Source organism: Canis lupus, chromosome 3 (assembly GCF_011100685.1).
Source record: "Canis lupus familiaris isolate Mischka breed German Shepherd chromosome 3, alternate assembly UU_Cfam_GSD_1.0, whole genome shotgun sequence".
Classification (NCBI taxonomy): domain Eukaryota; kingdom Metazoa; phylum Chordata; class Mammalia; order Carnivora; family Canidae; genus Canis; species Canis lupus.
This window is the reverse complement of record NC_049224.1, coordinates 24,496,789-24,522,977: the sequence shown is the minus strand read 5'-3', so window position 1 is coordinate 24,522,977 and position 26,189 is coordinate 24,496,789. Positions and strand designations below refer to the sequence as shown.

General features: G+C 33.7%; 1 protein-coding gene across 7 annotated transcripts in view; it reads left to right on the top strand.

Moving 5' to 3' along the window:
• XRCC4 (X-ray repair cross complementing 4) overlaps positions 1 to 26,189 on the top strand; it is a 232,192-nt gene that overhangs the window by 140,479 nt on the left and 65,524 nt on the right. For 6 of the 7 annotated variants that reach the window (XM_038532412.1, XM_038532413.1, XM_038532411.1 and 3 more), the window contains one exon: positions 440 to 584. In XM_038532412.1, coding sequence (XP_038388340.1) covers positions 440 to 584 — 145 coding nt within the window. Of the gene's footprint in view, positions 1 to 439; positions 585 to 16,809; positions 16,950 to 26,189 lie in introns of all 7 variants that reach the window. The other variant, XM_038532414.1, reaches the window with a different exon arrangement.

Genomic DNA, 26,189 nt, shown 5'->3' with positions numbered 1-26,189 from the left:
GTGCAAGATAGGCAGAGACCATTTTGATAAAATTATTCCGTATGTACAATATACTTTGTTTTCTATTGGTATAAAAGTTTTACAATATAACTGGTTGACTTTACCAAATCTTCATGAATTTTTTTTAAAGATTTTATTTATTTATTCATGAGAGTCACAGAGAGAAAGAGGCAGAGACACAGGCAGTGGGAGAAGCAGGCTCCATGCAGGGAGCCCAATGTGGGACTCGATCCTGGAACTCCAGGATCACGCCCTGAGCCGAAGGCAGATGCTCAACCACTGAGTCACCCAGGCATTCCCTCTTCATGAATTTTTAAAAAAATACTTGTGCTATATTTAAAGAGTGTCACCTTGCATATCAATGCTAAAGTAGCAGTTTTTGCTTACAAATTATATGCATGATTTTATTGGGTCACATTTCTGTGTCATTTTATTTTAGCTACTCTAAGAGGAGATGATTCCATTATTTCAAGTCCTGATGTCACAGATGTTGCACCAAGTAGAAAGAGGAGGCAGCGGATGCAAAAAAATCTTGGAACAGAACCGAAAATGGTTTCTCAGGTACACCAGCCTCAAGAAAAGAAGTAAGTCATTTTATTTTTTGCCAAATGATGAGATATCATTTTAAAAATCTAATATCTGACCTCAAAAATTATATTCTTATTTCTTTACTTAAGGCTATTTTTAAAGAACAAAAATTGTGATTTTGGAAAGTGTAAAATGTTCAAATCAATATATTTTCTCTGGTATTTAGTTAATTCCTATTAATATTTAAAGCAGAAGTACTAAAAATATAAGCAAAATGTTTTTTCTCATGGTTTTTATAGATTAATTAGAAATGGCATGTAGATACTAAAAATGTTAAAATCCAGCTTGAGTTCAGTAAAGTGTTTCAACCTAATTTACAGCTTTAAACAGACCCATATAGCATTTGAATTAGCTACTTGATTTGGCTATGCTTGGAATTTTCTCAAATTGTCCCTTCCTAGTCATCTATTTCTTTCTATTAAATTTTGGAATTACAAGCTTTATTGTTAGTTTTTCACTCTTTCGTTCAGATACCCTCCTTTGATCTGCATCCCAATTTAGTTGTAATGAGTTGAGGACTTGGGATAATTAGCATTAATGCAGCAAAGCAACATTTATAAAGAATTATCAGTTGAAAACAAAATGGATGTGCAAATCATTTGTATGTTTGGATATATGTGTATATGCCCTGAGAATTTCTTTCTTTTTCGCTAAACTTTTTATTAACTTAGTAAATAGTTATTAAACAATAGCCATATGACAAATGATATTACAGTCAGTGGTTTCACAGTGTGGCATGAGGACCCCTGGGGGGATCCACAAGCTCATCCCTTTTTCAATTCCATACCTGTTTGGAATATATTTCATATATTTTAATTAAAACAACATATCAGATCTGATTGAATGTGGGGGCATATGAGAATTCAACTCTTTTTATTCATGCCAGCCTTGAAGCAGATGTGCAAAAGTGTAGAAGATTGCTTTCACAAGAATTTCTGTTTGGAAAATACAATGATCTTTCATAAAGAATATGTTATCATATGTTGGGTTTATTGTTATTTTTAAATGAGTTTATAAAGATTTAAAAAATTTCCTGGTTTTAACTTTGAATATAATAAATATAGTACACATAAACAAAAGCTTTTGAGGATCTCAAAAACTTTAAAAAGTGTAAAGACATCCTGAGAGCAGAAAGTTTTAGGTGATGAGGATGCCAAGACAGGCACAATCCAAAGCCTTCAGGAAACTGACAGCCTGATAGGAAGGAGTTTTCAAGTTTCTTGTAAAGAAATAAGCATTATACGGTTAAGAGCGGAATTGTTTTTGTTTGCCTATTTAGTATTGGGTTTTTATTCTCTCCACAATTGGCGTAATCTGTCATTAACTGGTATGTTTTTATGCACTGTGTCTTCATACAATACATAAAAAATCCACTCTGCACTAAACTCTTTGTGATTTGTATGTATCATCATTCATTAGCTCATAAGCTGCTGGTTTCATAGAGTTCAAAGGTATTATATTATCTCTTTTAAATAATGAACCAAAAATATTTCTACTTTGCAAACATTAGAGCAGCCAAACTATTAGATTAAGATTAATATGGGAAAAAATAAATTTACAAGCAGTTTGAAGTATTCTGGAAACTCTGTACTTCCTTCAGTCAATCTGTAAGCAAATGAGCGTTGCAAATCACTTGTGTGCCAGACAGAACCTGGCTGTTGAGGATTGAGGAGAGTAGAAAGCAGACACAGCTCCTGTCCTCATGAAACTTTTGGTTTAATCATTTTGTCTAATGAAGATTTCAGAGTCTGGGGGAAGAGTGAAATATATATATATTTTAAAGATTTTATTTATTTATTCATGAGAGACACCAAGAGAGGGCCAGAGACACAGGCAGAGGGAGAAGCAGGCTCCATGCAGGGAGCCCAATGTGGGACTCGATCCCATGACCCAGGGATCACGTCCTGAGCCGAAGATAGACGCTCAACCACTGAGCCAGCATCCCAGATATATTGGTTTTACATTAGAGAGTTGCACCTTTAGTCTTCTCACTCTGTGCGTGAATGATATACAAGGTTTTGAAGTTACTAACATTTTCTGATTATACGATACCGCTTAAACAGGTTTCCATTACACATGGTACAGAGATGAAAAAAGTTTAGATCTGAATCAAGACTAAATATTGTATTTAGACTTTTTAATAAGTGCAGCATGTTGTTTCTACCAAGTATATGCAATTAATGTTATGTTCCTTTTCTGTGTTTTGAGAATCATGCCAGTACTTATTTTGTATATTTTCACTTCTTTAAAAGTTGATATAAACCATATCAGCTTCTTTGAATTGTCTGCTAATTATATTACTTTGGACCTTTAGGCTCAACTGGCCCTTAGAAGAAATGAAAAACATATGTTAGATGTCAGGAAGAATTTTAAAGATGAAAGGAAATTTAGTTTAGCATTTATCAATCAGATGTTGAGTGGCTGATACCCTGCTTTGCAATTCCTCTTCCCTTGCCCAGATAAAGCAGAAAGAGAAACTATATGTTTTGTTTTTATCTTTTTTTTTTGCATACTTTTGGGTTTTGTTTTTCCATTTTGAATACAGAGGCTGAAATTTTATGGCCATTAAAGTTTAAAGTGCTTGTTCTTTCCCACTTTCTTTAATCAAAAACATTAGAAAGATTCTACAAAACAAAAAATAAAAACAAGCTCTTAACTGTGAAAAACTTAAAATAAGGCATTCTCAAATACTGATGATTAATCCTTATTTTATGTTTTTACATTTAAACTACTACCTATTCCCTAACTTCCTCAACATCTCTTTTCTCTGATAACTTCTCATGTATATCAGTTAGGCAAATATAATCTAGCTGTATGCTCCCAAACAAATGCAGGTGTGGATATTTACTTCTTAGGGCTGAAAAGATATTGGCATCTAACTCAAAACTTTTTAGTGTCCTAAGCCCTCTTTGACCAATTCTGTGGCCTCTAGTCCCTGCTAGTATTCCCACTGGGCATCTTCCATATTTTTTCTCTGGCTTTTCTTGGCTTCTCCAGCTCTGCATCTCAAAAACAAAGTGGAGGAAAGGAAGATCAGAGGTACTCTGATTTAATTTAGAAACTATTTATGTCAGGGGCACCTGGGTGGCTCACTTGAGTATGTGTCTGCCTTAGGCTCAGATCAGGATCCCAGATTCCTGGGATGGAGTCCCATGTTGGGCTCCCTGCTCACTGTTGGGCCTATTTCATCCTCTCCCTCTGCCACTCTACTCCTTTTCCTGTTTTTCTCTCATATAAATAAATACAATCTTTTAAAAAAAATTACATCTAATGGATTTTGTACAAGTCATTACCCCTTTCTGGGATTTAGTTTTCTCATTTGTAAAATGAAAAGCTTGAACTAGATGATTTGTAAAATCTCCCAATATCTATGATTTTATTATACTTTTAACTACTTTCAAAACATGAACATGATTCAGCAATAAATTCCTTACACATTTATTAGGTATTGAAAATTAAAATTCATGAAAAATATAAGGTTAAAAATACAGATGTCTATCTGAAAATTATTTTTAAGTTTATATATTTATGAATATTCCACAATGTAAAAATTTTAGTACATTTCTAAATACCATGAGTTACTTTGTACTCTCAAAAAAAATAAATACTAATGTATGCCAATCTGTGTATGTACTAATCTATACTAATACTAATCCATAAAACAAAATCATGGTAATTTTTAAATTTATTTAAACATTTATTGTGATACACAGTCATTGGTATAGTGAAAAGGTATGGAAAAAGAGAGAGATACAAAATAAATAAGAATTGTGCTAAATGTTTTATGGGATCTCTCATTTGAAAATCACATAGATCCTACAGAGTCAATGTTAATTTATCCTTCTTGCAAATGAAAAACAACTCAGATTCAGAATTATGTAATTATTTTTCCAGAGCAGCACAACTATTGTTTTATCTGAAAGCCTGTGCTGGATCCACTGCCTGAAGGGGCTTATATTCTATTGAGAGACAGAGATATACACAAATAATTTTGTCATTTCAAGAACAGAGTGAGGGGAGGACATCAGCCTTAAGGTTTTAAATTGGAATCTTTGGAATTATATTCCAAATTTTTAAGTCATACCATAGGTCGAAGTGGTTTTAGGTCATTTTATGTGAACGTGCAATGCACTTTTGATCTGTTAGTTAGGGAGGTATGCTTATAACTAATCAATGGGGTTTCTAATCCTATCTCACTAGAATGGCAATAGAAAATCAGAATGTGGTACTTATGTATCATATTTACGTTGTTTTCATGGTTAAAAAGTATAATAACCTAGTTCCTTATGAATTAAAGAAATAGAATTATGAATTCGTAATTATAATTTAGCTGACTTTAATAAAAATTGCATTGTTTTTCAGCTGGTAGAAGTGAATCATTGGCAAATATACTTTTAAAATTTCTGGGCCAACTATGTATATTAAATATACAAGAGAACTTTGTAGTAAAGTTATTTGTACCAATAAAAATACTAAACAATCAAATATATAATATGATTTTTAGCATAAAATGCGACCAACAAATAATATGGGAATTTCTACCATATTCTATAAGCTTTTATTAAAATATATCGTTTGAGATGCCTGGGTAGTTCAGTGGTTGAATGTCTGCCTCTGGCTCACGGCGTGATCCTGGGGTCTTGGAATCAAGTCTCTTATCGGGCCCCCCACCAGGAGCCTGCTTCTCCCTCTGCCTCTCTCTGCCTCTCTCTCTGTGTCTCTCATGAATAAATTTTTAAAAATCTTTAAAATATATTGTTTATGTTGTATTAAGGGTGGAAAAGTGAAATCGAACCTCATGTATTTGCTTCTGATAAAAATTATGCCTAAAACTTCAGGAATAAGATTAAACTAGTGAAACCACGTAAAGACCCCAAAGTCTGTTCAGTTTCTCCATTCTGACCATTTGTTAGCTCCTTTCTACATTTTTCTATGGTAGAAAGATAACAGGTTTTTCTTCAGATATAAAGAGCCAGGCAGGGATCCCTGGGTGGCGCAGCGGTTTGGCGCCTGCCTTTGGCCCAGGGCGCGATCCTGGAGACCCGGGATCGAATCCCATGTCGGGCTCCCGGTGCGTGGAGCCTGCTTCTCCCTCTGCCTGTGTCTCTGTGTCTCTGCCTCTCTCTCTCTCTCTGTGTGGCTATCATAAATTAAAAAAAAAAAAAAAAAAAAGAGCCAGGCAAATCAGAGGTGACTTTTCATAGTGTCTGGGCTCTAAAACACCATTTAATGAATGAATGGCAATATGATTAGTGAACAACTAGATATCTTTCACACAAGAAAATTTAGCACATTGATTTGTCAACAATGTAAATGCTATAATGAAGATAATTTCTCAATAGATTATCAAATGTCTATCATTGTAACAAAGTAAAATCCCATCCTTACATGAAAACAATTACTCTTTAGCCATATTAAAAAATTAACAAAAAACAGGAAGCTAAAACTGCATTTGAATGGTCACAGCTTTTATACTTAGTCTTGTGTGTTTAGTGATTCCTAAAAAAAGTGTCACTCTCTATGTCTTAAAAATATTTTGTGGCTGAAGACAAATGTAATTTTCTAAGTCCTTGAGTTTACTCTAAAAAGTAATGATCCCATCTTAAGTGGGAACTATTTGCTATGGAAATATTAGCCCAATTCTGTCAAATAATGAAAAACTGTATTGCACAAAAGTACAGAAAATTTAAGGAACTTATTCAAGGTCACATTGTGAGTTTTAAATAATTATTCTGTAGATTAATGAATAACATATTCTCCATTGTTCATAAGAGTGAGAGCTGTCTTTATTTTACATGGATGAGTAGATACATCTCACCAAACTTGGCCATTAAATTAGTTTAATTATTATTGTTGTCCTATTACTGTTAATGTTATTATCTTACTAAGTTAAACTGTTAGTTCTACATCAACCAATCACTAATGTTTATGAAGCTGTTTGTCTAATGGTGTTTCCTTTCAGTTTACTGTACTAAAATATGCCTGTTTATAAACCTGCACTTCATGATAAAAGCACATGAAATATTTGGTTGTATATATCCTTAAGTGTATGTTCTAAGGACATTCAATAGAAATAACTCTTAGATGACCATTATCAAGAGTTTTCAAAATTCTGAATACCACCTAATTTTAGATCTAAACAAAGGTATCCTACTATAATATATATATATATATATATATATATATATATATATATATAATTTTATTAAAGAGATAGAAGTTTATTAAGTAAAGATACAGAGAAAGATCTCAGAAGTGAGAGGGGTCCTGACAGGGTTGCCCAGTATCTTACCATATTGTTTTTCTTTATATTCTTATCCATGTTTAAGTAGAAAAAAATTAAACTGAGAATGAATGTGTTGATATGATTTTTTATACTTCTAGTGAGGAAAAATTGCACAGAAACTTTTGAGTTTATGGTTTACGATACCATGGCATGTTAACCATTATATGCCATTAAATTTATCAGGGAAGTTTGACTTCATTACTTGTTTTCAATTCTAAGAATATGCTTGATTACAGATATTTTGTCAGTCCCTTACAATGTCATTTCCTCATCTCCTATTGACTAAAGAAATACACAGTAGAAGCTGTTTGTCGAGAAGAAAAAAATTACTATGGTTTTCCCTCCTTTATTCACCATTCATTCATTTAACAAATGCTTACATGTTGAGTACTGGAGACATACCGCTGAGGCAGGCTTTGATATCATAAAGCTTACTGTATATGAGAGAAGACGAGCATTAATTATATCATTACACCAATATATAATTGCAAACTTTTCGAGGATTTCAGGATTTAGGGGAAGCATGGCAAGGGAGGTGGGGCTTGAGGAATCATCTGAGTTCAATCTGACGGGTAAAGAGAAGTAGAATAGTGGAGTAGAGAGCAGAGGGTTTAAAATCCTGAGGAAACAGCCTGTGAGCATGCACCCAGGTAGAATGTGTAAGTGATGGTGTGGAGAGAACCAGAAGGCTAGGAGTGTGATGAGGCTGATGATGATGGTTGCTCGGAGGTCATACCAAGGTGGCTGTGCACTATCTTGTTAAAAATTCAGACTTATCTTGCCCCACATCTTAGCGTTTTCGTTTCTCACATCACCAGAGACTTTTCTTCTGTCTTCCCTATTTTAAGACTTTTTAAAGTCAAGAGCTTAAGAGTTATAAAATATCATTGTTGAGAAAACTCCGATATTTTGGTCCTTTTTGCATCTTCTTAGATATATTCATTTAAAATTATTTAATGCTACTATACTTAGTTTCTTTTTCCTTTTTTTCAAACTTCACTTTCAGACTGCTTAATGTTGTACAACTTTGGATTCCCAATAATACAACTTTCATTCTCTTGAAACACAGGAAACTAGAAAATTGAAAACATACTGAAACTTACATAGAGTGCTCACAGGGATAATAGCTTAAATTGGCATGTGTTAGCAGTCCTGAGGTGCAGAATTGTAGTGCTATTTTGCCTTTTTATGGTAAATATAGATGCTTTTCTTTTAAGGAATATTTTTAGATCTTTGAAGAGTTCCCACTTCTAGTAAGACTCTGAACTCCTTGAATGTGTTATATATTAATAAATATTCATTAAAAATTGTAGTGTGACTAATCCACACAATATGATGATATTTGGGGAGCACTCAGCCTTGTCTGTCAGCTAGCATCAGCACTTAAGATTTATTCAACATAGCCATATGGTGTATATTCCTTGTTATTTACTATCTTACATAACTTGAAATTTATAGAGTTGCTCAGTATGAGTTTTTAATCCTATATATTAAACAAAATGAACCAGCTGAAAAAGACTATGGAAATTGTAAAATTACTTTCATGTTTATATACTTTATTAATATCAGGTAAAATACTGAGTATAAACAAGAACATTATAAAATTACTCTCTAAATATATAAGGGCACAATACATATCTAATATCACTGTGCTCAGGCTTTATTAGGCACTCAGTTTAACTTTTTAACGAGGTCATGCTTTATAATACAATATAATAATCACGGTATGATTTGTTTAAAATTTAGGAGCTTTTATTAATTCTTGCAACATTTTAAAAGAGTGAATACAATAAAAGTCTATTTATAGCATTCTGTATGACATTAAGTCAGTTATGGCCAGGTGGACTAGTGGGATTATTTTAACTAATTGATTAATTAATCCATTCATTATTTACTTATTTGACTAAATTGAGTCAGTGTCCCAGTCTTACTGAAATTAGCAACCAGTTAATAAAATCAATCAATGAGCAAAATGCTCAGATAGGATAATTTAATTAGCATTTTCCTGCTTGTCACATCTTCAGCTATTTCAGCCCATTTCTCCCAATTTTTGCTTTACTTTTTTAGCTGTTCTGTTTCTCAACCCTTTAGGTTCTCTTTCTTGAAAGTAAACTAGTTTTAAGAGATACTGAAATTAGCATCTGAACAAGAGACCTATAAATGAAAACTTTGTCTAAGAGTTAAGGTTCCAACCCTGTGGAAAGGTGGCCAGGGGGACCCAAGCCCTGATGTAACCAAATGAGGATTATGCTAGAGACCAAGAAAGGGAATCATACAAAGGGATATATCATACAGGTCTTGTTACTAGAGCTAGAGTATAAAGTTCTTATTATTCTTGTCAGAAACAGCACTAACTTAATTTTGAACTCCTTCTTCAGTGATCCTTAACAATAAATAAATAAATAAATAAATAAATAAATAAATAAATAAATAAATAAATAAATAAGTAAATAAATAAGTAAGTAAGTAAGTAAGTAAGTAAGTAAAATAAAATAAAATAAAATACCTTAGTCCCTATGGCCAAGAGAAGAGCTAAATATATAAATAGGAACACAAGGCCCCCAACTCTGAGGTTTGGTAGGAAGAAATTCAAAATGTTTATTGAAGTTAGATGGTAATGAGTCCAGAATTCATTATTTACAATACCATTAACAGACTTCATTATGTAGAATATGTAAAGGAGATCTTATCAAGTACTCTGTAAGGGGTTCCATATTCAAATAAGTTTGTATATGGCCGTATACCATAGCTTCCACATTTGCATGTGTTCCAACCCGTAGAACTTGGAGATTTATATTTTAAAGGCTCTGAGAAGCCCATAGTAAATAATTCATTTGACTTATCAAATGTGCTTAAGCATAGCATCCTCATGCAATTGGCCTCTCCCCTCCTAGAAAAGGCTTAGTAACAGTCCAAGGGATAATATTCTCCAGGGCTTTAGTTTGGAATATGAGCTCTCAAAATTCTCAAATATTGATTTTAGAAATATAAAAGCCTTTAACCATAATTATAGAATATTAGGCATTGAATGTATCTCATGAAAAAAAAATTAGTGTGTAAATGAGACCTCAAGAAAAGAAAATTGGTGCATATATGGAAGCTTCCTCTGCCATGCCCCACAATGCTACTACTTAGGAAACGTCCTGCCTGTCCAACATATGGCCCTGCTGGGAGCAGCAGGATCACTTTCTAAGAGAATTCTAGTGATTAGCACACATTGGTACATCCCAAAAGGAGCAGTTCAACATAATCTCAATGGCATGATAAAAACATTAAAATAATCTGGGCCAGGTGCACCTGGGTGACTCAGTGGTTGAACATCTGTCTTTGGCTCAGGTCATGATCCTGGGGTCCTGGGATCTAGTACTACATCAGGCTCTCCACAGGGAGCCTGCTTCTCCCTCTGCCTGTGTCTCTGCCTCTTTCTCTGTGTCTGCCATGAATAAATAAATAAAATCTTTAAATTAATTAATTAATTAATTTAGGCCAAAATTGCAAAGAAATACTTGTCTAGTCTTCAGATACTTTTGTATAGTCTTTGCTTCTGCATGCTAACATGTAAAAATATGTGGGTTGATATATCTCATACAAGGCTCAGATATGATTTAGACTTCCATGTGATGAGTATCTTTTGAAAGCAAAGAGTTCTAACACATTGTTTCAAACAACTTTAAAATATTATTATAACTTTTCACAGATGTTGCTCCTTGAACTGGAGTGAAGAAATTTTAACTGTGTGTTCTGAAAGAACCTGTATGTGGTCCCATTAAGTAATTGTGTAGCTGTAATATTTTAGATTAGAGGTAGTGAAAAAACAGTTCACATGCACACACATCCCCTCTTTATGGTTTAATGAGACAAGGTTACACAATCTTATCGAATATCCATAGCTGGGCAGCCCAGGTAGCTCAGCGGTCAGCGCCAACTTCAGCCCAGGGCCTAATCCTAGAGACCCGGGATCGAGTCCCACGTCGGGCTCCCTGCATGGAGCCTGCTTCTTCCTCTGCCTGTGCCTCTTCCTTTTCTCTCTCTCTCTCTCTCTCTGTGTCTCTCATGAATAAATAAATAAATAAAATCTTTTAAAAAATTCCCATAGCTACAGGACCAGGAAGATGGGGTGTATTTTAGCATAGTATTTTCTTACCTCCTTGAGTCTGGTTAGGTCTTACACAGCAACCACTGAGATCGTTGGTATAACATACAGTCTTCCTAGGCCCAAGAAAGCTCAGTTCTTTCCCTTTTAATACTAGAAGTTTACAGCATCATCCTGGAAGAAATTGCATAATATATGCACTTTTGTGTAAAGGAATGATTACATACAGGCTTCCCTGCCTATGAAAGTAAAGCTATCATGTCTTTCAAAGCTTTTCAGGATCCTAGAGTGCCCAGTTCTCCACAGTAACCCGGTCACAGTCAAATAGACTTTTAAATAAAATATTTACTATTAATAAGATTCTTTTTTTATTAAAAGATTCTTATAATAGAGTTTTGAAGAAATGTATTTTTTTGCCTTTTGATACATTTCTTTCTGTTTTTATTGTCAAGCCCAGTGTTTGATCAATTTTTTTTTTATTTATGAATGAACTTTTTTTAGAGTATTTTTAAGTTCACGGCAAATTTGAGCAGAAGTACAGAGTTCCTGTGTATCCCTGATCACCACGCATGTACAACCTCCTCCACTATTAACATCCCCCAACAGAGTGGTACATTTGTTACGATTGATAAACTTAAATTGACACACCGTTATCACTCAAAGTCCATAATTTGCATTAGGATTCACTCTTGCTATTATACATTCTACAGATTTGGACATATATATGTAATGACAATATACACTATTGTAGTACCATAAAGAGAAGTTTCACTACTGTAAAAGTCCTATTGCTCTACCAATTCATCCATCCCTCCCCATACTTTGCCTTCTGCAGAATGTTATATAGTTGGAATCATACAGTATGTAGCCCTTTCAGATTGACTCCTTTCGCTTAATAATATGCATATAAGTTTCCGCCATATCTTTTCACGGCTTCATAGTTGATTTCTTTCTAGCACTGAATAATAAATATTTCATCGTCTTGCTATATTCAGTGTTTATCCACTTATTAAAGGAATCCATTTGTTTTTCAGTAATACCATGCTACTCTATTTACAGATTTCTTTGTCTTCTTTTTCTTCTTTTTTTTTAAGATTTTATGTATTTGTTCATGAGAGACACACACAGAGAGAGAGAGAGAGAGAGAGAGAGAGAGAGGCTGAAACACAGGCAGAAGGAGAAGCAGACTCCCTGCACGGAGCCTGATGTAGGACTGGATCCTGGAATTTGGAGGAGCCAAAGGCAGACACTCAACTGCTGAGCCACCCAGGCTTCCCAGATCTCTTCTATACTTTATTTGCAAAACAAGGCTCATACAATTTTTGATGTATCCTGCTATTTTTAAATTTAACTATATTTTATAAGCATTTTCCACTTTAGTAAATACATTGATTCCATATCATTTTATATTTATAGTATTTTGTTGTATAATGTACCATAATTTCTTAAGCAATTCCTATCCTATACGTCTAGGCCTTATCTATGTTTGTATTATTACAAAGAGTGCTGTATATAATTGTACATAAATTTGCACATATGACTGATTATTTTTTTCTAATGAGTTCCCAGAAGTGGATTTACAAGGTCAGAGAGCATATGTAGTTAGTCTTTTCTTAGATTTTGCCAGAATTCCTCCAGAAGGCTGGAACACTCTCACAAGCCTTTTGTTCTGTTGTTTTCCAGTTCTTTTTGATCATTTCCAGATCATTTTAATTATTTAATCAATATCTCATTCTTAGTTTTTGTATTTAACCATTAGAGACGTCTTGTGCTTTTCTAGTGTTTATTGATTATTGGCATTTTATCTTTTGCTTACTACCTGTCCATAACCTCAGCTGAGTTTCAGTCTCCTATTGTTTTGTAAAAGTTACAGATATCTAAAAATATTAATCTTTGTTTTTCCCAGCTCTTCATTTGCCCTTTAATTTTTGTTAGTGACTTTTTTTATTTATGTAAGTTATTAGATCATTCCATCAATACTGACAATATTTAATATTGTTTGATTACTTATTATATCCTACATACTGTACTGGGTTTTCATATGCATTATCTTATTTAACTATACCCATTTCACAGATCAGGAAGCTCAGAACTAGAGAGTTTAGTTAACTTGCCCAAAGACAAGTGGTACATCTTTGGTTTTGAATCGAGGATAATCTTATTAAAAGCAAAATCTTTTGAATCGAGGATCATCTTATTAAAAGCAAAATCTTTTAAACTACTTTATTATACTGTTCAAAAATAAAATAGTAACTAATATATGTTTGATTACTTATGCCAGGTTCTGAGTTAAGCATTCAGTTCCATTAACTTACTTAATTCTCACCACAACTCTGAATTAGGGCTCTATTTAGAACCATATTTATTTAAAGCTAAATAAAGATGAGTTTCAGTGAGGTTTAACTGCTTATTCAAAATTTCTGCAGTAATACAGTAGAAATACAACTGTAAGTTCTTGTGAGTGCAGAGATTGGGTTAATAATACCTCCTGCCTACCTTTCAACATGAATATCAGGGTCATATGAGGTCGTGTGTATGAAAATACTATCTAAGTTGGATGCTCTAGGAATACTATGCATTGTTATTTTTCAAGCGCTATATCCCTGGGTTTTCAGCTAAATCTTGGATGTCTGTTTGTGGAAAGAAACTATGCAGTTTTCAAACATAGAGTGTTTTCTTCTCTTATAACTCATGGAACTGAGGATTGCCCATAGTTTTCTATGTGTTAACTTAGCAAAGTTTCCTCCTTTATTTAGCAATCAATAAGATAGTGTTGGAGGAAAATAATACAATTGGAAGACCACGTTTTAAAAACAGTTGATTCGTTTGATACACATAGGTATATATATGCATTTGTATTCTATCTTATATTAATCATTTTAAAATTTATTTTCCAACTTTCTCAAGCATTTACTCATTTTTTGTTACAGTTCAGTCATTTCCCACTGCCAATTTAAAATATGGTAGTTGGCCATCTTATTTTTTTAAAAAGGGGGCAGCCTGGATGGCTCAGCAGTTTAGCGCCACCTCCAACCCTGGGCGTGATCCTGGAGACCCAGGATCGAGTCCCCCGTCAGGCTCCCTGCGTGGAGCCTGCTTCTCCCTCTGCCTGTGTCTCTGCCTCTCTCTCTCTCTGTGTCTCTCATGAATAAATAAATAATTTTTAAAAATAAAGTAAAATAAAAGGATCTGCCGTCATATTTATATCTTAATTCTTAAAAATTCTTACAACTTACTGCAAATTTTCCAGTATTTAAAATTTATATGTGTGCATATGTATGTGTTTAATTTTTCTAGAGACTATTATTTATCAGATCCAAATTTCTAAATCTTGAAGATTTTTCGTAACTGAACTTTAAAAGTTCTTTAATGTCAGATTAGAAACATAAAATGAATGTGCAATTGCTATATATTTACTTTGGTCATTGTGAGCAAACCTCATTTTTTTATACAATTTTAATTTTATCATAATGTTTATCTTAGTTGCAAAAGTAAACACAGTGGTGGTTTTAAAGCGAGATAGGTTTTTATTAGCTTCACTCTGTGTTTACCTAACTGTTCAGGCTGCGGCTCTCACTTTCCTTGCTGCATGTTTTGATTAATGGCCCCCTGGACTTGTTCCAGAATATACTGATTATGGTCAGTGCACTTCAAAGATGATTTATTAATTGTGTTTGCGGCTCAAAATAATTAAGTAAAGATTGATCATAGGTATTATTATAGGTTTGCCAATAAGATCAGCAGTTATATTTTAAGATAAAGTTTCCCTGAGTGAATTTTTAAAAACTGTACAGAAAGGTCATAATATTAATATTAAAAATATATATTTATACTCAGTGTTAACCACAGCTTTATGGCATTTTAATTTAAAGCATGATGATTAAATGTTTCAGAGATTTAGTCTTATAAGTCCATGTATTTTAAGTTCTTTTTTAACATAATTTCCAAATAATATGTTTCAGTGGAGATTACATAGATGTTTAAATAAAGTATTTCCTTGTTTATAACTCACCCTGGGAACAACCTTTCCTACAATTCCCTCAGGCTGTTTCATGCGTTTAGATTTCAAATTACTGACAGACTTGAATTTCTGTTTAAAATAATTTTTAGTGGAAAGCTGTTATAATCTTTTTGTGTTTTAGGTAAAGGAAATTTATCATAGATTTCACATTTATTATGTTCTTATTTGAAAGGCATTTTTACATTAGATGTCTCTGAATTTGGTGTGATCATAGTTATTGTTTCAGGCATTTTAAGTGCTCTATCAACAAAGAATAACGTGTAAATATTCATTATACTGGTCAGAGGAGTTATTAATCAAAAGAAATGACTCCCTGCTCATAATTTATAATTCAATATTGAAAGAAAAATAGGTACACTTATTTTTTAATTATTTGGTATACTATATTCAAAATATACATTTTAACAGTGAAATTCTATAACTTAAATCACCTGCTGCGATATATAACTAAATGTAAATAGTTATTTAATTTGTATTAAAACATCATGAATGAAATAAAATGTTTTACCACAATGGAACTGAAGGTTATTTCATGTTCTAAGCTTATGTGAAAAGTACAAAAGTACTAGTTATGTCAAAACGAGAAGATATAGACCCCCAAATAACTGAGATGTTAGCAAATGGAGTAAAAAATAAAATATGAAAATAAAAAACAACAAATAACTTAAAGAAATTAAAAATATGTGATAATCTATAAGCGTTATTCAATGATTGTTTTTGGTAAATCATTACTAAAGGACAAAGAGCACAGAAATGCTTTGTTTAAACATGATTATTCAAATATTTTCAGTAAAATTTTAGGACTTATACTTTGTTTAGTTAAAGATCTTTTATAAGTGTTTCATTTGTGAACAGTTTCTAAAAATAATTTCTCTAGATCAAACTTATGCATGTTATTTTTTAAATATTATTTTTGTGACAAATGAAGATAAATTGTGTGTTGAATAAAGCAATGTTACCGTTACCAGCATTATTGAGTGCTTTGTCCTGCATATACCACTTCTAGAAATTCAGAATAAAGAGGCTGATGCAGGCTATGTCTTCAATAATCTTTGTATATGAAATAAAATAATAAAGGAAGGTTAATCAATAGCACACATTTGTCTTTTTCTTTTGGCCTCATTATATTTCCTGACAAACTGTCTTTAATATGTATATGATTAAAATGTGCCAAATTCCATAATAGCTATAAGAACTATGAAATTTGAGAAGAAGGAGAGTTAGTATTGCATTTGTGACTGTAAAATAAGGAGATGTGATAAAGTAAGAGAAGACTGACTAGGAGTTGTTACTCAGTTTGGCATTGTAGAGAAATGGATGTTTCTAGAGACAGAAACTGAAGAAGGATAACGCAGAGATGAATGCTAAGCCCAGCCTTCTGATGCCCCTTCTTTTTTTAGTAAGAGAACCCCCTTCCAACAACCCCTACCTCCCCAAGTTTTAACAGATCATGTGGCTGCCAAAGTAGAGGCTACATTTCTCAACTTCACTGGCAGTGAAGTATAGCCATGTGACAAAGTCCTTGGCAATGGGATGTGAACGGAAATAATATGTATAATTTGGGGATCTTGCCCTTCAAATGAGTAGGTATACATTCCTCTGTTTTTCCTCTTAGTCCATTTACTACCTAGCGTATAAGGAAGACATCTTAGGGAACGGCAGAGAAACAAGAAAGGAAGAATCATAGTCCCTGGACGATCTGGTGGAGTGGGGCAGCCTATCCACTGGGGGCCACCCAGCTACCTCTAGACTGTTGTGTGAGAGAAAAATTAATGTCTAGCTTGAAAGAGCCATGTTGTTTTTTCTATCTCTTTGTTACAGAAACTTGAGCTATCCCCTAACTAAAAAGAAAGGCTTTCATGTCAGAGGAACAGAATACAATAAATGCATGGAAGAAGAGTCTGGAATATAGGGGACCAGTGACCATATCATGAAGTGCATAGACATGTTAAATGAAGCTGGTAAAGTAGATGGATCTCACATCACAAAGGAAGTTGAATGCTAAACTGATTTATTTGGACTTCTTTCATGAATACAACTAGGAACTGTTCAAAAAGGTTTTGAGCCAAAGAAGGCAGAATCAACAATGCTTTAGGAAAATCTTCCTGGAAATCATATATTTGATGGAGGGAATGTTTACAGATTAGCAGTGAAGATAGGAGGATATTATAGTAGTCCAGGAAGAGTAGGTCTGAAGAAGGATAAGTGATTGTAAATATGAATGTGATTGGAATGAAAAGGAAGAGATGAATTGAGGAACACTTAAGATTGCTGTCTTATTACCAAAGACCTTGAAAGCCTTATCAGTATTGAAGGTTATTTGTTAAACATGATCTTTATCAAAATAAGTCATCTGCCTTACCTTAGAAATCAACCTACTGCAAAAACTGGATAAACAGAACTTGGTGGTTATGGGTGTTGACTTCTGAAAAAACTGGAAAAGTTTCCTTTCCAGTATATACTCTAGTATATAGCTATATACGACATTAATTTTATATTATTTTACTTCTTTTCATTTATTTAATTTTTTAAACTTAATTTAGCATATAGGGAAGTATGTTAATCAGTAGCTATCTTCAGATTATACTTTAAGAAAGGTTGTCACTCTGGAAGGTGTATGTACTACAGCCTCTGAAAACCTTTCTTTGTGAAGGGGTTCTTTTTGGCTACAACCACAAGAAATAGTCCTTTTGGACATGTGTCATGTATTTACATTTCAATCTGAAATTATGTGTTTCTCTTGCTTAGAGATATATGATAGTCTACTTATAGACTACAGAAAAAAACTTTCACAAAAACCTTTTTCACCTTACAATCTCTTATGGATTTAGTGCTGATTTTATATAGTATTTTGCCTAGGATCTAGATAGGTAACGTTCTAGAAATTTCCAGACTGTAGGGGTTAAGATAAGTGTTATATTCATGAGTGAATTTGACAAACTAATGATGTTAAGAGCTAATGTTATAAAACTGAACTGGCCTGTATATCCCTGTTTCAAAGAAACCATGAAAATAATCATTATTTATTTGTTGATTTTTGGTTAAGTAATAAATGGTGTCATATAAGGCATAAAAACTGGGAAAGAAAACATTTCATTTGTTCTTAACTGTTATATATTCAAGTGAGACAAATGAGAATCTCAGTATTCTTCCTAAATAGTAAGATGGTGTATTATATTTTTATTTTGTTTACTTGTTTCAGGTAATTGTATTAATATTAGAATGGAATCTATTGGTTAACAAAAATATCCAGCCACATACATTTTGCATAAATGTTTTGTGGGACAAAAAGTTTACAGTGTCAACATAAGCCCATTCACCTGGTAGTGTCCATCCATTGGCTCTACCTAGATTTGCCTTCTGTGTCATTTAAGATAAATCTTCTACGTTAAAGTCACTCCAAAAGTAGAGTCATATTATAAATGCATACAACTTAGGTATATTCGGCATACACTCTCCATCCTCTTCTTTGACCATAAAGAGGGTCAGGGGAGAGAGCTAGGAAAAAAGAGCAATTTAAATAGTTCTGGACATTGTAGTCAGACATATACCTGGAAGTATCAGGTGAGAACCATATCTCCTTTCCCCTGTTTGAGTTTCTATTATCCTTCCATAACTTGAACAGTACATTTAAAAATAAACTTTTTAAATATAATATGGCCATCAAACAGGAGGCTACTACTTTACATTTTCTACTGCTTGATGGAAAACAAATAGCCATTTATCAAAATAGGGTGGAAACTTTAGTGCTGGGCTGATGGAAGTTGGTATATCATGCTAGAGTAATAGTTTCAGGGTAATGTGATTTTCAGATTATGTCCCTACAGTTAGAACCCAATCTGTAGATAAAATAGAACTGCATTTAATATGGAGGCTATTGCATCCTCGAATTTTTTCCTTCTGTAAGCTAAAGCACCTAAATGTATCAACATTCCCCAAGTATGACATGCTTTTCATGTCGTTAGTTTGGTTAGAGTTGCCTTTCACCAAATGCATATAGTTTGCTAGTGTTCCTTTCAAGTAACGTTCGAGCCTGCTAATATCTCATACGTGCTATGATCTGTACAGAGAATAATGGGGCACCACACTTCTTTAGTGTGGGATGTTCCCCAGCTGTTAGACTTTTCATTTTGAGATACTACTGATTTTTTTTTAGACCTACTTTAAAAAGATAAGTACAGTGGTCCTGAGTTTCTCAAACTGTAGTCATGCCTAGGCCACCGTTTGGATTAAGCTTGTATCTGAGTTTCACCACCCACCTCCACGGGTTTTGCCCCTTCTTGATAACACTTGTGCTATGAATTAGTTATCTATTATGTTTTAAATTAAGTAAGCTTATTTAAATAAGAAGCTACAGAAAACCAGTATCACTTGAAGGTAAAGGTAAAATTTAATACAATATAAAGTCAACAAATGCAAAAACTATTATATTCTTAACCTGAAGACTCTGTACCTAAGTATGGTTCTTTATTAAAAGGTCCATCAGCTCTTTTAGAGAAATATCTCTAATTTTATAGTTGTAATAGCTGCTACTGCACCTCGTCAGAACTCACCACATAACTGCCTTCTAAGGGGAGGCCATAGAGTAAAGAGTTAGATACAGATTTACATCCTAACTAATATTGCTCTGCAATTTGGGTCAAGTTACTTATCCACTCTGAGCCTCAAAATTCTAATTTCTAAAATGGGAACAGTAATACCCATCTTATTAAAACTAGTGAGATGATAAATATAATGTGCCAAGCACATGATAAAATGCTCAGCATTGGTTACTACTGCAGCTCTTGTTTGTTTTATTTTCCCGTCCAGTGTCCAGCTATGTTTAAATCCAGATGGCCTTCCAAGTCAAGTTAATTACGCATGGTAAAAATTATACTATCAAAGCATGTGTATTTTATTATGTTTAATAACTTACAATCAAATAATGTTCATCATCTGAAATTCCTGTGTTTGGCTTGAGAAAGTAGATGAGTGGTACAGTTTTCAGACAAGAGATGGACTAAAAAAGAAGCAGATTTGCCGAGCAAAGAAAATGAGAAGTTCTGTTTTGACTAGGTTATATTTAAAATACTCAACAGACATCAAAGCAGATATATCAAGATATATGTGTCTGGAGTTCCTGGGAGAAGTGAGGTCTAGAGATAAAGATTTGAGAGTCCTAAACGTTTGGGATGTATGGTTATGATTTTGAAGTGAGAAAGTCAGCATAGGTGGGTGTTCCTCTTCAACAAGGCTTGAGTAGTTCCTAATGTGGAGCTTTAAATAACAAATACAGTACAGGTAAAGGAGATAGTATTATACTACAGAGTTCCATACTTTATTCTTTAATAGATTATAACAGCTATAGGAAAATGAGTTCAGTTCATTTTTGAGTCTGTATTTTATGGATTATACATGAATTTAATTAATAGCTAAGTGATTCCTCTCTGGACTCTTAACTCATCTGAACAATTTTAGTTTCTGTTCCTGACAACTTTAGTATTATATCAGTTTGGTTTTAAATTATAAATAGTATTGGGGGGAAAGTTCCAAATCATACTTTAAATGAAACTTTTCTGTTCCTGTATAATCATTGAATCAAAAGAATTTGTTGGGAGCCTTTTAAGTCATAGATTCCAACTTTATAGTCCAGGCAAGTAGAAAAAACAGACACATGAAACCATAATAGAGCAATTATTTGGGTGACTGTGATAGTCATTAGTTCTGTTCACCAAATATTTCCAGCTCTCTGCCTTCTGGGCACATGGTAAAATTGTACTTCAATAACTATAGCTGAGTGAGGCCATGAGACTAGGTCTCACCAGCAAGTTTTGATTAAAAATGTCATGTGTAATTTCCGAGCCGGAGAACTTTCTTTCCTTCTGCCACAGTGATTGGCAGTATTGGTAGCAGCCCTGTCATCCTAGGTCTTGGAATGGAGACAGCACAGAGTGGAGCCCCCAGGCCACTCCTGATGGACATATGAGAAATGTTGAATGAGACATAAGTGCATGAATGAGAAATTAAAGCTTTGTTGCTTTAAGTCACTGAGATGTTGGGGTACTTACTACCACAGTATAGGTTAGGCTTAACCTGAGTGATGGAATGCAGAAACTTGTCCAAATATAGCATGTTCTTAGCACCATCACGGTACTGTTAAAAAAATAAGGAACCTCAGACCCAAGACAACATAGGTTGAAAGGTTCAGTGCCAGTGCCACAAAGTGAGTATACCTTTACTGTAAACAGGGTAGAGGATCAGAATAAGCCACTGCTTAGCTACGTTTTTACAAACTTAAAAATATAGAACATATTTCCACGTGTTACAACCAGAAAGTTTCATTTTTCTCACTTCACACTATCAGTGTAATTGTATAGTATAGAAACTTTAGGGAAAGTGTATAATCTTCAGTGATTTTGCAAACAAATTAATATCTTTTGTAATAAAAATACCATTTTCAGGTTTTTCTCAAGCAGGTAGGAAGAGTTGATTTTATTATTCACAGAGCTATTTAACAACTGGTCTTTTATAAGCCCATCTTGTGCCAGTCAAATGGAGTCCAGCTCCCACTTTGAAGGTTAAGAGAGAAAACACTCAGAGATTTGACATCACTTCACCCCACCTAATGACTTCACTTTCCGTTTGACTTGCTTTTTGTTATTTATTGAACTAAAAAATGTACTATCCAAATTAAAGTTGTAGTCTTTGCTTCCACCAAATATGCTAAGATTAACCACAATGCAGATGATCCAAAAACTCATAAATTGGGTAAGTTTTAGTCATAGAATTTTCAAGGTGGAGATAGAGTAAGATAGTCCCTTTTGTTCCTTGATCAAATAATTCGTTATGTTTTTATCCATTGTTCAGTTGTAAACTGACAGAGAATATTAGCCAAATGAAGCATAATAGGAATTCATGGTCCATGTCTATGCCCAATGTCTGTCTCCTCATGATTTCTCTCTATATTTCCTGGAGTCTTAGTGTAGTGTTTGCTTACACTACATGAATAGCATCTAAGGAAGAAATAAATACTGGTCTTTCAAGCTATTGTTTGCAAAGCATCTCCCCTGTACCTTATTAATGGCAAACTAAATAGTATTCCACTTAAAAAGAAATCTTTACAATACTAGTAAAGGTATAGCAATATCAAGTAAGGAAGTAGGAGACTTCGGTCCAAGTGTTAGCTGTGTCATTTACTAAACTATATTCTTTGTTTAACATCTTTCAAATGTGTCTCCTCCTTTATATGTCCCTGTCACTGCCTTGGTTTAAGACCTTGTTACACAGTTCCCCTCCAGACTTCACACAGCTGCCAGAGTGACCCTTCTAAGATGTTAATCACTTCAAGCCTTTTAATGAGTCCCTACAGTTTTCAGGATACCATCCAAACCCCTTAGCATAGTACACAGAGCTTTTCATGAGCTGCCCCTTGCCTAACTCTGGCTCTGAGGTTGTAAACTGGCAGGCTGTTAGTAGAATTCAGCTCGTATGTGTGTTTGGTCTGGTTAGCACCATGTTTTCTTTGAAAATTGGTATAAATGTTAATTTAAAAATTGAGAGGTTTCTGGCCCCTCTTGAAATTAGAAGATTATCTTCTCACATGTTGGCAATTGGCTGTTCTGTCCTCTTTAGAGAGGACATTCATTCTTTAATTTACCACTGTCCTCCCCCATTGACATTTCACCCTTTATGTAACTTGTGGGCATTTGAGTTTGCATCTCCCTCTGTCCTTTCCTCCAGACAGTCATGTTCATTCTTTATAGCACTGAGTTATATACCAAGGTCGTTCAAAGTTTAATTCTTACTCTTGCCTGGAGTGTGCTCCTGTCCTTCTGTTTCTTTATCTCATTGACCCATTCACTTCCTTGTTGCTTTTTTCAGAAAACTCACTCAGCCCACCCTTCTTTGTACCCGCATCACCTTATTCTATCACATTTATAGTATTTGTTGATTTGTTTGTCTGAACCTCTCATGAGGTAGTAAAGTCCTTGCGGGCATAGACAGTGTATGATTGTTTTTGTGTCACAGTTTGGGCTCAAAGGAGCCTTTGTCAGCCTCAGTGTCATCATTTATAAAATGATGAGCACATGATCATAAAGGAGATCAGATGACCTTCAGGAGTTCTTCTTATTTGAATGTCTGTTCTCTCTTGTTCATTTTTGGGAATCTGGGGTCAGAGGCAGCTTTGAACCGATTTTAACCAGAGCTCAAATACATACTAAACAAGACTCAAGGGAATTAAGGCATGTGGTGTCCTAAAATGCTAAGTAACAAAGGTATTCCCCTCCAAAAGGACCACATGCTTTGGTTAGTCATTCCTACATAGAAGCTGACTGTGTAACAGATCATTGTCGAACGGCAGCCAAAAGCTAATCTGTTAGGCATCTGATGACATTTAATGGAAAGGAATTATTGATGCTTCAAAGGGAGCATCTATTTAACCTTAACAACTCCCTCTTTAACATCATAAGGAAGAAAAAGGGAAGGTGAGGAAATATGTCAGACAAAATTAAATCTGAATCAGATGCTACAATTGAGGTTAGTTGCCATGAAAAAACCCAGAATAGTTTGGGAGGAGATGGTACCAAGATCAGTTCCCATGACAATGAATGCCTTAAAACTATTTGACCCAGAAATTCTATCTCCAGGAATTTATCAAATTAATAATAATAATAATAATAACAACCACGTATGTACACAATGATCTACATAACAATAAAAAAAGAAACAATTTAAATGTCCATTGTTAGGATATTGTTTAAGTCAATGGTTTTAAAACAGTACTTTTTAGAGTATAGAGTTCCATAGGACTGTGTTGATAACCATCTCAGGAAAACCTGGCCTTCCATCACCACTTCAACCAGAATAGTTTCACTTTTATTTGTTGTATATATTAAGGTTACATGTGAAACTTTCTTTAAAAATTCCGCTTATAAAAGCAAAATTTGAAAACCACTGGATTCAATAAATTATAGTAATTCATGCAAAAATAGATAAGGAAATGTGTGTTAATGTGTGTTAACAGTTCAGATTATCTTTGGGTAGTGACTAGGTAGTTTTTTTTTTTTTCTTACTTGGGTTTGTTTATTTTCCATGTTGTCTACAGATAACATAAACTTATTTTTGTAACCAAACAAAAAATGGCTCTTGAAAAAAAACCTTAGTTGACAGAAATAGTCTACAAGCCACTGAGAAGTTCCCACCTTACCAATTTTGGCATTCAAATCATAGGTTTGTAAACCTGCTACTGTTTGGAACTTTTTTTCCATGAAATATCATAAATTGTTGATAACATTGAATATACAGCCCAGCCCCCTCATTTTATATTTAAAGAAACTATAATTCAAAATATTTTGGTAAATAGAAGCTAGAGGTAGGCGTCTATGATCTATCTTCTGATGTCATGTGCTTTTTCTTTATCTACACAATTTATAAATAATCATAATTTTCATTCCTCTCATTTCTGCCTACCTTGTTGGAACATTTATCATTGTTTTCTTGCTTTTTTTTTTTCTTATGAGTGAAAACTAATTTTTTTGAAGTGCCAGTGGTCAAAACTTTTCTATTTAGAAAAATTGGCACAAACTAGGACATTAAAATGTCCTAAAACTGTCATGTGACTCATTGTTCTGATTTATACAGTTAGAGTTTCCTGATCTACCTTATTCCTCTAATTCATTAAATGTGTATGTTCACTCAGATTTAAATTTGGTGTTGGACTGGATTGACCTCAAATAATCCTCACTGCTTGCCTTCACTTTTGGCATCTAAATGGTAGACATTAGATACATGTTCCATCTGCCCCACCTTCCTCCTCAGACATGAATGTACTTGGGAAATTCTCTGTTTTATTTGTGTTTTAGAATCTTAACTCATCTCTGAGTTATCTTGCTATGAGTACATTGACCCCCTCCCTCAAATGTAATAGCTTTATATAAAATTTTTTACATAAATGTATGTATGTCAGTACTTTCCCATGGTTCTTTTTTGTTTTAATGGTGAGACAAAAATTGGGTAGCCAGTTGAACTCAGAGACTCTGAACAAACAGTGTGAGGTAATGTGTTTCAAAAGGAAAATGGGAAGTTTCAGAAATATCAGTTCCCCCCCTCAACCCTTTACCAACCTCCAGCCAAACCAAAACAAAACAGTAATTCATAATGAAAAACAATCAGAACAAATAAATAGAAGTCTTTGTTGAAGGTGATATTTGTTATTGATAGTCCTATTTATGATCAAACCTAGAAATGAGAGAGGCTTTGTAGAGCATTCTTTTTAAAGCATTTCCTCTAGATATCTTGACATCTTAATTAAAATGCAAACCTTTCAGGCATGTATCGTATAAAGAATATTTTACTTACAGGAATTACAACTTAAAACTGAAGTCATTAATTAGTGTTTTTAGCAAAATAATTCCTTTGAAGATCACGTGTAGTAGATTTGGGGTAAATTTTAAAATATTTTTAAGTGTCATAGTTTCATAAACTCTTTTCTAATTTAGCCACTCTACTTGTTTTAATACATTAGAGCTGCTGTCCGTTTACTCTGAGAATCAAGCACAGGTCATGGATGTAAAAGTGAAATAAGATTTGTAAACAATCAATTTAATAACATGGACTTAAATGCAAATGTATTTTCTCATGGATAAACCTTTGATACCATACATCAAAGTGTTTCCAATGAAGCATTCAAAGCTAGGAATGACTATGCCACTAGCAGAACTTTATTATGAAATATTCTTAGGATGCTTCCCAATTAAAATTTTAGGTAAAATGCCTAAAATACCTACATACTTTGAGAATAGTAGCACCACTTGGTTTTATTTTCAAGATAATATTTAAGAAATATTTATTAATATGCACCATACAACTTTTAATGCATACACAGGCATATTACTTCATTTAGTTTTTATTCAAACCCTGTGAGAGAGGGAGATGGGAAGATTATCCAAAAGTGAGGATAGTGAGGTGAGTAACATCCTCAAAATTTCATGGCTATGCACAGGCCTAGAAATTCTTGCATTATTTTATTTCCTAGTACCTGCCCAGCATTACTTCCATGAACCTTTTAGCCTCTATAAATGAGTATGCATTCCCTAGAATTTCTTACAACTTAACAAAAGCAAGTTGTAAAATTGTACATATTTTATAGTGCCAGTTATTTAAAAGCAGGTCACAAACTAGCATATATTTCCTGTTGATCCATCAAGGCTCTGACAGTTACC